This window comes from Camelina sativa, chromosome 3, assembly GCF_000633955.1.
Source record: "Camelina sativa cultivar DH55 chromosome 3, Cs, whole genome shotgun sequence".
Classification (NCBI taxonomy): Eukaryota; Viridiplantae; Streptophyta; class Magnoliopsida; order Brassicales; family Brassicaceae; genus Camelina; species Camelina sativa.
This window is the reverse complement of record NC_025687.1, coordinates 10,603,368-10,614,018: the sequence shown is the minus strand read 5'-3', so window position 1 is coordinate 10,614,018 and position 10,651 is coordinate 10,603,368. Positions and strand designations below refer to the sequence as shown.

Sequence of the window (10,651 nt, the reverse complement as noted above, 5' to 3'; positions counted from 1 at the left end):
AGGTTTTTTTTTTTTTTTTTTTTTTTTTCTTTTTAATTAAAAAAAAAAAGAAAATAATTGGGTAATTCGTGCTCATGAAGGACGAAAACTAGTTCAGAGCTCAAACAGATACAGAAGAAAAGAAGAGGAAGACGACTCAACAAATAAGAGTTTTTAGTAAAATTAGGAGAAACAAAATGCGAGCCACGTGCGCTTTTCTCTTCTTACTAATTCGTCTTCTGATTCTCAATTTGCCCAATTTGTTTGTATATAAACTTCTCTTTTCCTCTCTTGTTTCGGTTTTTCATCTTTTTTTCACAATCTGTTTCTTAGTTTCTTTCATCTTACGTCTTTTGCTTCCAAGTTCGAGAGAAAAGGTGAAAGCTTTCTTCTTTACTCCGATCAGCGTTTTCTTTTCCCTCCAATCAACGTTTTCTGTGTTGCTGAGTAGCGACGGCATCGGAATTGTTTCTTGAATCGACTATAGGTGGTAGATAACTTCGTAAGATGTCAACAAGTTGCAAAAGGTGCCACCTTTGTGAGAAAGAGTTACTCAATTATGCAATCGAGTTCTGTTGCCAAAAGTGTGAGCGATTGTGTTGTGGTTTGTGCCCTCGTTCTCATACTGTGTATAGTGAGAAGGAAGAAGAAAGATGCGAGAGGCTATGCAAACCTTGTCGCGGAGCGGATTCAGAAGGAAAGCGCTACGACTTGCCTTCTTCATTGGCAACTGACACGACTCGGGTTGAAAATCTTGCTTCTAGGTACAGTTCGACTTCGATTTCGTTAGAAAATTTCGTAACAAGGTTCCGCTTTCTTGCATTTCGAGTCAATCTTTGTGTGTTATCGATGATGGTGTGTATTCTTTTTGTTGCTAATTTTAGATGGTAAAAGCATGGCAAAGCTTAATTTTGTTTTATTTCTCTGATGTGATTGCAGTGATGAGTGTGTTGATTCATCTATGGCTTATTCAAGCAGATTTATTTCGTAATAAAGTCATGGTAAAACTTTGTGTTTTACGTCTGTGCTGTTATTGCAGGGATGAGAATTCTGTGGCACAATCACTTGATTTTGTGAACACCGAATCTCTGTGGGATCTTCCAGTGTTGAACCGCCAAGTGGACTACTTTAGTGAAGAAGAAGAAGACGAAGAATACTCTGCTAACGAGTTTTCACACGCTCGACTTCACCCTATTAAAGCTATGGCAAAGGACCAGCTTCGATCTGTTGTTGCAGGGTTATTAGTATCAGACAATAGGGAATGGCTGGACATTATTACTAGTTTGGCATGGAAAGCTGCCAAGTATATTAAGCCAGATACTAGCTACAGAAGCATGGATCCTAGAACCTACGTGAAAGTAAAGTGTATTAACTCAGGAAACCTAAATCAGAGGTACTCTACTTCTTAAAACCCCCCTTCCAAATCTCTTTTTTGATAAAATTGTTAATAGTATATTGTTATTGGGTTACAGTTGCTTCATTAAGGGAATCGTCTGTAGCAAGAACATCAGCAACAAAAAAAAGAATGTTGAACAGCAAACAACCAAGTTAATGATTTTAGCTGAGTCTGTCAAACATAAGACCGTAGCTTGCCAACTAAGTTTCTTTAAAGATTTACTCCCACAGGTAAGTTCTCTGCTGTTACCTATGGACATGACTAAAAGTCTCTGAATAATTAGTGGAACGATATTCAGTGTTTTTTCTTTTGTCTTGAACAGGAACAGGCTTGTGTGAGAATGATAAAGGAACGCTTGGCTTCACTGCGTCCTGACATTCTACTAGTCGAAAAAAGTGTAACCTCTTATGTCTAGGAATATCTGCGTCCTGAGATTCCTGTGGTGGTTTGCATGAGTGTTTTTCTTTGGAATTTTTGACCCTATAGCCTATGATTGACTCATTTTCTTTCCACAGGTCTCTGTTAAAGGCTGTAAAGAGTCCAATCGTTACTAAATGGTGATGAAAAATCTCTTTTACAATAAAAATATCTCAAAAGTGTATGATCTGAAGGGATCAGAGCGGTCAAGGTTCAATTCAAACACCTCTGGACGAAACAAAGTTCTGCTCGACTCGAACTTACTGAAGGAAGACTTCATCTTCGTTGAAAAAAATGCCAAGAGACGCATGTTGAGGGCCATTTGGAATGATACCTGCTTCTTATCGGTAAGTAAATAAACAAACCCTCTTTTAGATGCGTATTGTCATGTGGAAATAACACTATACTAACACTGGTCAGGTTGAAATAACATTAAATCTGATGTGTAGAGGGTTAATGTGATGGACTATTCACTTCTAGTCGGACTGGACGAGGAACGCAAAGAGCTTGTCGTTGATATGGTTGACTATTTGAGAGAATACACAATCCGCGGAAAAGTAGAGTCTACGGTGAAAGCTTCAGGTGTACTTGGTGGTGAACGAGAACCTCCAACTGTAATCCCACCTGAAAAGTACAAAAAGAGGTTCAGAAAGGCTATTTGCAGGTATTTTGTTTCCCTTCATCCTTGATCCATTGATGTGGCACTGGAGCTTCTGTTTTTTACCATTTTGTTACCTTAGTGATTGTATATCACTGGAGATGTGGAACCAGTCATTTTTATGTGTGAAATAGGGAAATTAGGACATGTGATTGTCTACCGAAGCAAGTACAATATTTGACGTTTTATGAATAGTTGGGCTTATTGTTGCTTCTCTTCTAATGAACGTTGATCAGAAGAGTAACCAATTCACACGTTACACAAGTCCTTCATAGATATACTACTATTAATCTACTTGAAAATATATATCCAAACATTTTTTGAATGATTATTCTTTCCAATTTTATTACAAAATGGAAGAAATACATACAACTAGCAAAACAAGGTCGATTCATATAGAATTAGTAGTATCCAACAAATCATATTTAACAATATATTGACATAATTAAACAAACACCCAAAGCAACAGACAGTAAAAACAAAATTCATAAAAATGTGCTATACATTTTAAACTCATACCTGTCCTGTAGCCACAATAACAGGATCCTTCATCAGCTCCAAAGACACATGACAAAGGAAATCAACCGAAATCGTGAGTTATCAGATTTCTTCGATTCATCAGTGTTCTTGGTAACCATTTTGTCTAATCTATCAGTATCAGCATCTTTGGATAGATAATAAGCCAATAAAATGGAAGAGCTTCTCCTTAGAGGAGGCGAATCTTGCTTCTTCTCCTCCGCAAAATGAAATGTTTCTGAAACACTCTCACGCTTTTCCTCAGCTTTGATCTTTACAATACTGCTGAAACCATCTCTCTCCAATGGCTCAGATAAAACACTAGAGAAATTGTTTGAATTCAACGAACCATATCTCTGCATTGCTCTCCTGAACTGCGATCTCGCTAGTTCAACTTGTTCTCATACTTCGTCAGAGATATCATAAAGATCATATGGAAGATTGCTCAACGCTTTCTCAAGCTTCCATGAAACGCATTGGAACTGGAATGAGATTCTCTTGGCGGCAGCTCTATCCTTGAGAAACCAAACAAAATCAAAAACTTTCAGCTAAACCGGAGAGAACCGTACTATATAATCAACGGTCTAACTACATTTGAACTAAACCAGCAATTCTATTAGCAACTACGATTGAATGTGGGAACAACAGCGAAATCGTAAATTTTGAAATCATAATTCCTTGTGGAGTCATTCAATTGATGTTATCCGGTAGAGAAGTTGGTATGGAATAAAATATTTTCACTTCGTATGTCAATTTTTTTTGTAAGGGAATTTTTTGATAGACACCTATTTAAACTTCATAGGTGGATGTAGATTTTGTACCTACTAACCAAACTAATATTGCCTACATTTTTGTGGCATTGATTAAAATTAGTTAAGTATTGATAAAAAAAGGGGAAAAAAGCAAAAGAACTAAAATACGTGACTTGAGAAAAAAATATTTGATGTGTTGAAGTTCTTCTACAAAAAAGTTCTTCAAATTTATACCATGCAGTTTATTGTTTCACATGAACCAAACCACTTAGAATGTTGCAAGAGATAGAGTGTTTAGGCCTTCCCCAACGGGAGGTTTTAAGGAGGGATTTAACTTAACAGAAGAAAAAGAAAAAAATCAAAAGAAAAGAAAAAAAAATTAAGAGGACCTCTTATTTAGTATAGTGGATTTGATAATAAGAGACGGTACGTGTCACGTTTTTGTTGGGCAAACCGAGTAACGAAGAAATTTTTTTTTTTGATGGTCAATCGTTTTTTTTTCTCTCTCTCGATCGAAGTGACGAATTGACCATGGAAGAAGATGGAATCAGAGGAGATTCGGGTCGGATGAGATGCGAAGGAGATTGAATCGGCGGAGGCTAATCGGAGGAGATTGAGAAACACAAGAAGAGTATGACGCCATCACAATCACCTAAGGAGAGCGAGACGCGCTAAAGCTTTTCTGATCAACGTTTATTTGTGAATCTAGGGAACTTTTTGGGTGAAGATTTTGTAGAATCGTGATGGGTTTATCGAAAGGTAGATTGAAAGCATGGTTTAATAAAAAAATCATTGATCATCTTCCTCCAGGTATTGCGTAGGTTTGTCTTCTTTGGACTCTCTCTCTCTCTCTCTCTCTCTCTACTCGTTTTGTATGATCATCATCGTATCTGTACATGGATCTGGAAGTAGGACTAGATTGGTTACTCTGATTCTGCTAATTGATTTAGATTCCATGTGCTATTTTGTTGAATTTTTGGTCTTTTATAAGCTGGAGTTGTGCATTTTGCTTCTTCTTGGTTTCTTAATTTGGAATATTGACGATGATGGTGATACTGATGCATTATGACGGTGATGGTGATACTGATGCATCTCCCAAGGTACTGCCTTCGAGTCATGTGGTTCAGGAACTGGAAGAAGGGTTCTCTATGAATCTTCCAAGATTCTTGCTCAGAAAATGACTGTCGTTGTAAGTTTAAGTAACCTTGTTCCTTTGTGTATAATGACCCGGACAACTTGGGATACTGCTGTTTCTTATGATTGGATTCTAATTTAGGCTCTGAAATATCTCATCCTATGCACAAGATGTGTGTGAAAGGATCGTTTAGCTTTGTAGAACTGATCCTTTCATTTCATAACCATGCCAAGATGCTGGTTGTTTAGTGTTAGCGAACTCCTTTTGGTTCAAAGTCTTGATCCTTTCTTCATGTATTTTGATACGACACTTACGAAGTAGAGTCTTTGATTAATTAGCCTTTTAGCTTTTTCTTCCTAAAAACTCTCGTATGTGATTGTTAATGTGAATAGGTGAAACAATGCAGCATAAGCGGTTTGGGAAAAAGGCACCAAAGGATATTAAGAGTTTGGCAGCGATATATATGCAAGGAATGTTGGACATCTCTCCCTCAAAGGTTTGTTAATCATCCACGATAGAAGTTGACTTCTTGTGAAAATAGACTAGCTTGATGTTCCAGCATCTACTGGCTCTGGGATTAGTTCTGTTGCATTTTTGTTTGAGAGGTCAACTCATAGGAATGGAATTAGTTATGTCAAGTTTTTAACATCAATCTAGAAGATTAGAGTTTCAACAGTTTGCTTTATTGATCTGTTCCATATTTTGTTTCTTTTGTCTCTAGTCTTCACATTCTCCATTGTGCCAAAGATGCAAAGATAAAAGGGAAAATTTTCAAATTAAGAGACTCAAATTTATAACCCACCGTTAGAGGAAAAAAATTTAATTAGGAATCACAAAGTTCTTATTCTAGTAAAAGTACATAATATAGTAATTAAAAATTATAAGAGCTCCAAAATTATAACCCTCCATTGTGGATGCCTATGATCTTTTCAGATGAATTAGACTTCTCTTTGACAACTTGTGAGTTGTGACTTTGGAAGTATATCTTCATGTTTACGTCATTACACTGATTTCCTCTTTGTTGTTTGTTATCGAGAGATGACATAAAGAGGCAGCATTACATTCCCGATGATCAAACTTGAATAGTGTCTGAAGCAAACTATTAGAGCAAGCACATCGGTAATATTAGATAAAGTAAGACACTCTCAGACCCTTGCTTGCTTGTCTGTCACCATTTGATTGCTCCATTTAAAAACAAAAATAATTAATTAAATTAAATAAAAGTTTTGTATTAAAATATTAATAAAATCAATATAGTATCTAAATTTTCAAGGTTTGCCGATGTACATGCCCTTAATACTCTTATTTATGGTAATGTGCAACATGATATTGCTTAAATATTAAAATCAGACAATGTCATTGGAATGCCCAAGTTGTTGTGACACCCAAAGTGTTTGGTTCTGATCCGCAAATGCTTCGCTGCTTGTCCGTTGACCTTCACCTTACTGGTATCTTCAGCTGACTTTTCTGATTTCTTTCTTCCCAAGCTAACTATCACCTATTGGAAAAATGGCGGGATTTATGGGTGGTTGAAGGTGATAATTGAACCATTTTGTAAACAACAACTCAAATCAATGAAAAAGACTATCATGACTCACTTCGCTTTCAGTCATGAAGAATCTTTCAAACAACCCCGAAATTTAGAATTTTCATTTCAATCATTGAATGAATTCGGAATCTGTCATTTTCTAACTTGATGAAGCATTATGTGAAATACCAAAATATATTATAGGGTAATGTTATTTGAAAGAATATGATACCTCCAGCGAAGATAATTGACTCTTCAGGTAATTACGCCGGTTTATAAGGACATGTGGCCCTTTAGATTCCTACAAAGCAAGTGTAATATTTGACATTTTAACGAATAATGTAAGCTAATCAATTATTTCCATCTTATTTGTAACTGTTGCGTGACTTTTGAGGAACTTTGATCAGAAGAGTAACCAATTCACGTGAACCGATTCCGTGAAGTAATAAAACTTTGAGAGTTAAAACAAATATTATTCAATGCTTTATTCATTCATCTCCAATAATAAATATTATTACAAATGTAACAAATAAATACACAGCGAGCAAAACAGAGGTCGATTTTCGAACACCCCTTTTGGCTCACCATCTCCAAATTCGATTCCACAAATGGAATTAGTATTCCAAAATAAATCAAATCAATTGAACAAGAATATTAACATAATTTAATAAACTCAATAAAAATGAGAGCTTGATGAACCTTTTTGTTGTTGTCAGAAGACTAATTATTTATTGGCATGCTTTACGGAGAAGCTCTAACAAAGATACCGCTTTCCTTTTGCCTCTCTCTGTCCCATTGTTCGATAGATCCATCAATGGCACAACCGCACCGAGTCTACCGATAGTGATCAGTTTCTCGGTGTCTCTCTTACACAGGGAAAGCAATATCGCTGCTGCGTTCTCTCGGTTTCTAGTTTGATCCGTTTGGAGAATACCTATCAATGCGGGCAGAGTATTCGCTTTCACTATGGCGGATTTCGCGTCTAGGTTACTTGCAAGGACCGAGAGTATTGTCAAAGCCTCATCAACCATCCTGTGGCTGCTCGAGTCACTTAGCATCTTAACCAATGCAGTTACTATTCCGGCTCTAACTGCTCGACCTTTGTTCCCCTGATAAATGCAGAGATTGAACAATGCCGTGGCTGCATCTTTCTTCCCTCTCGGGGTCCCGTTCTCGAGCAGATCCACTAAGGCAGGTATCGCACCGGATCCGCCTATTAAGATCTTGTTCTCATCAGCTAACGAAAGGCTAAAGAGTGTAGCAGCTGCGTTTTCTCTTGCTTCCATGGTTCCGGCTCTAAGGACTTGAACAATTGAGGTGACTGCACCCGAAAACATTATAAGCTCTTTATTGTTTTCATATATAGAGAGGTTGAGAACGCATGTGATTGCGTTTTCCTGCGTTGCAACGTCCTCTGAGGTTAAAAGATTCACTAAAATAGGGATCGCTCCTGCTTCTGCTATCAGAATGCGATTGTCAGTGCTTCTCTTTGATAAAGACCTGATTTCAGAAACCGCATTCCTCCGATCCTCTGTGGACCGGCTTGAGAGTCTCTGAACCAATGCCCTGATCACCGACATGTCTCCACGGTTTTTTGAACTGCCATTGATGTAACCTGCGGGTTGCTCAATGTTGTGTTCAGTGCACCACCGAGAGATGAGGCTTCTGAGAACATAGTTTGGCGTAAGTGTAAAGTTTTCGAGTTTTTGCTGAGTCTTTGGACAAGTTAGATTCCCACAGTCGATCCATCTCTGTATGTACGCCCTCTCGTAAGTCTGCCATTGTAGAGAGACAAGATCAATAACCAAGCAACAGACAGTAAAAAAAAAAATTTCATAAAATGTGCTACAGATCTTAAACTCATACCTGTCCTGTGGCCACAATAACAGGATCCTTCATCAGCTCCAAAGACACAGGACAAAGGAAATCAACCGGAATCGTGAGTTTATCAGATTTCGTCGATTCATCAGTGTTCTTGGTAACCATTTTGTCTAATCTATCAGTATCAGCATCCTTGGATAGATAATAAGCCAATGAAATGGAAGAGCTTCTCCTTAGAGGAGGCGAATCTTGCTTCTCCTCCTCCTCCTCAGCAAAATGAAGTGTTTCTGAAACGCTCTGAAGCTTTTCCTCAGCTTTGATTTTCACAATACTGCTAAAACCATCTCTCTCCATCATTGGCTCAGATAAAACACTAGAGAAATTGGTTGAGTTCAACGAACCATATCTCTGCATTGCTCTCCTCAACTGCGATCTCGCTAGTTCAACTTGTTCTCCAACTTCGTCAGAGATATCATAAAGATCATATGGAAGATTTCTCAACGCTTTCTCAAGCTTCCATGAAACGCATTGGAACTGGAATGAGATTCTCTTGGCGGCAGCACCATCCTTGAGAAATCAAACAAAATCAAAAACTTTCAGCTAAACCGGAGATAACCGTACTATATAATCAACGGTCTAACTACATTTTAACTAAACCAGCAATTCTATTTAGCAACTACGATTGAATCTGGGAACAACAGCAAAATCGTAATTTTGAAATTGGTGCTTACAGAGGAGTCGCGAGCTTGGAATCGAGCTGTGGAGAGAAGACGCTTGGCGGCTTGAAGCCCGGCAACAAGATCAGACCACCAATCATTATTATCCGACGACGAAGAAGCGGCGGAATCGATCGGAGTTGAGTCTCTAATCTCTTCTACCAAATGCGTCAAGAGAGAGACTCGGCGGGTGAGATCCGCGCAATCCTTTTTGAACACGCCGGCGTTGAGTGGAGTCTCGACGATATCGGCGATTAGGTCGAGTAGAGAAGCGGGTGAGACGATTCCTCCGGCCATTACGCCGATCAAACTCCGTCGATCGGGAAAAAAAAAAGGAATAAAAAGAAGCTTTGGGATTCGCTCTTTTTTTACTCACTCAGGAAACGAGAGACGTTGCTTTTATTTATCCACGCGACCAATTTTGTCAAGAGAGAGAGAGAGGTCGCTGTTACGGCACCGTTTTGCAAGGACCTACGTCTTGGTCAACTTTTTTTCTTTTATTTTCTTCTATACTCCAAAAAAATAAAGTATGGTTATTTTATGTTACATAAAAGTCAAAACATTATTTCCGGTAAATTAGTCTGTCTTTTAAAAATAAAAATTGAAAGTAAACCAAACTTTAAATTGAAAACTTTTTTTTTCGGGTGCATTAAGAAAATATAATTATTAGAGATTTTTTATTTATTGGTCACCAAATCTCATAAATAGTGTATGTAGAGTTATTTTCCTGGTCGGATGTATTAAAAGATATGCAATTGTTTATCATAAAGGTGATATTATTAAAATTTAAAACTATCAATCATGTATTTTTGTAGAATAATTTTATTTTCAAAAAATCTAACATATTTATTTAAAAGTTTCTCCTAATAATCATATAAATAGACAAAAGACTAAAAATTTAGCCCTAAACCCTAAATTATATAATTCCACAAAAAAAAAATTATAAACCTTATAAACTGTGAGAAATATCACTTATTTATTTTGTTAATAATAACTTTAGATTATTCTTTTTCTTTTTTTCTTAGTTGTCTTCGCTAGTCCAACGATTTTTTATTATTAGAAATAAGAAAATATGAGTAGATAAATAAACAAATGAAGAATATAATAAAGAAATACGAAAAGAAAGAAAACGAGATTGGCGGTGGTGGTGGATAGAGTCATAGAGAGGAGGAGAATGAAGAAGAGAACAAAACAAAAGAGAAGGATACAGTTGGCTATTGGAATATTATGGTTTATTAATGCAACCAAACACATATAATTGAAATGAACCACATACACACACACCCACACACGCTTTAATTATTATACATTAGTACATAAGAGTGATCGAGCACCATTACATTTTCTTTGCTTGCTTCGTTGTAAAGCCGACCCTTACATATATTATCATCTCTTTCTTTTTTTTCTTATAGAAAAAAGTTGTAATGGGTTTTTTAATAAAAGAAAATATAAACATGATGGGTCAAATCTAATAAGTATTCGGACCACAATGTTAAAAATTAGTTATCTGTTTATTCTGGCCGGAACCAATTATGAAGTTTTAAAAGATTATCATCATCAATCATTTATTTGTAATATAACTATATGTTCTTCTACGGTTTCTGTGAATTTGTTTTAACAATTTATTCCGTTTTGTATTCTTTTTGGCAATAGATATAGTACTAGCTAGCTAGGTTTTGCTATTTTTTAGAACAAATTAACTAAATATACTTGGTGTTAATTACTGCATGTTG

The 10,651-nt window shown here is 36.6% G+C and overlaps 2 protein-coding genes and 1 long non-coding RNA gene across 8 annotated transcripts; 2 read left to right on the top strand and 1 right to left on the bottom strand.

The window, feature by feature from the left end:
• On the top strand, positions 87 to 2,659 carry LOC104776427 (putative 1-phosphatidylinositol-3-phosphate 5-kinase FAB1C). 3 transcript variants are annotated; one of them, XM_010500503.1, is made up of 6 exons: positions 87 to 356; positions 467 to 743; positions 1,019 to 1,372; positions 1,452 to 1,605; positions 1,698 to 2,139; positions 2,242 to 2,659. In XM_010500503.1, exons 2-5 carry the CDS (start codon positions 487 to 489, stop codon positions 1,788 to 1,790), a joined length of 858 nt encoding a protein of 285 aa, XP_010498805.1. In that variant the 5' UTR covers positions 87 to 356; positions 467 to 486; the 3' UTR covers positions 1,791 to 2,139; positions 2,242 to 2,659. The 3 variants fall into 3 exon arrangements, with proteins under 3 accessions (XP_010498805.1, XP_010498801.1, XP_010498802.1); XM_010500499.1 differs by having other exon boundaries at positions 87 to 743; XM_010500500.1 differs by having other exon boundaries at positions 87 to 743; positions 2,213 to 2,659.
• LOC104776426 lies at positions 4,090 to 6,640 on the top strand. 4 transcript variants are annotated; one of them, XR_766125.2, is made up of 4 exons: positions 4,090 to 4,907; positions 5,246 to 5,349; positions 5,892 to 5,987; positions 6,341 to 6,640. It is a non-coding gene; the product is annotated as an uncharacterized LOC104776426 (long non-coding RNA). The 4 variants fall into 4 exon arrangements; XR_002037497.1 differs by lacking the exon at positions 6,341 to 6,640 and having other exon boundaries at positions 4,100 to 4,907; positions 5,892 to 6,320; XR_002037498.1 differs by lacking the exons at positions 5,892 to 5,987; positions 6,341 to 6,640 and adding an exon at positions 5,787 to 5,879 and having other exon boundaries at positions 4,100 to 4,907.
• On the bottom strand, positions 6,852 to 9,334 carry LOC104776425 (U-box domain-containing protein 11-like). The gene is made up of 3 exons (XM_010500494.2): positions 8,934 to 9,334; positions 8,248 to 8,769; positions 6,852 to 8,156 (listed from the first exon to the last, which is right to left on the bottom strand). Exons 1-3 carry the CDS (start codon positions 9,213 to 9,215, stop codon positions 7,110 to 7,112), a joined length of 1,851 nt encoding a protein of 616 aa, XP_010498796.1. The 5' UTR covers positions 9,216 to 9,334; the 3' UTR covers positions 6,852 to 7,109.

Coding starts and splice junctions, on each gene's coding strand:
- LOC104776425 (XM_010500494.2), bottom strand. CDS start 9,215: ATGGCCGGAGGAATCGTCTCACCCGCTTCTCTACTCGACCTAATCGCC. Junction 8,770..8,933: donor TCCAAGCTCGCGACTCCTCT/GTAAGCACCAAT, acceptor TGATTTCTCAAG/GATGGTGCTGCCGCCAAGAG. Junction 8,157..8,247: donor TTATTGTGGCCACAGGACAG/GTATGAGTTTAA, acceptor CTACAATGGCAG/ACTTACGAGAGGGCGTACAT.
- LOC104776427 (XM_010500503.1), top strand. CDS start 487: ATGTCAACAAGTTGCAAAAGGTGCCACCTTTGTGAGAAAGAGTTACTC. Junction 744..1,018: donor GTTGAAAATCTTGCTTCTAG/GTACAGTTCGAC, acceptor CTGTTATTGCAG/GGATGAGAATTCTGTGGCAC. Junction 1,606..1,697: donor TTAAAGATTTACTCCCACAG/GTAAGTTCTCTG, acceptor TGTCTTGAACAG/GAACAGGCTTGTGTGAGAAT.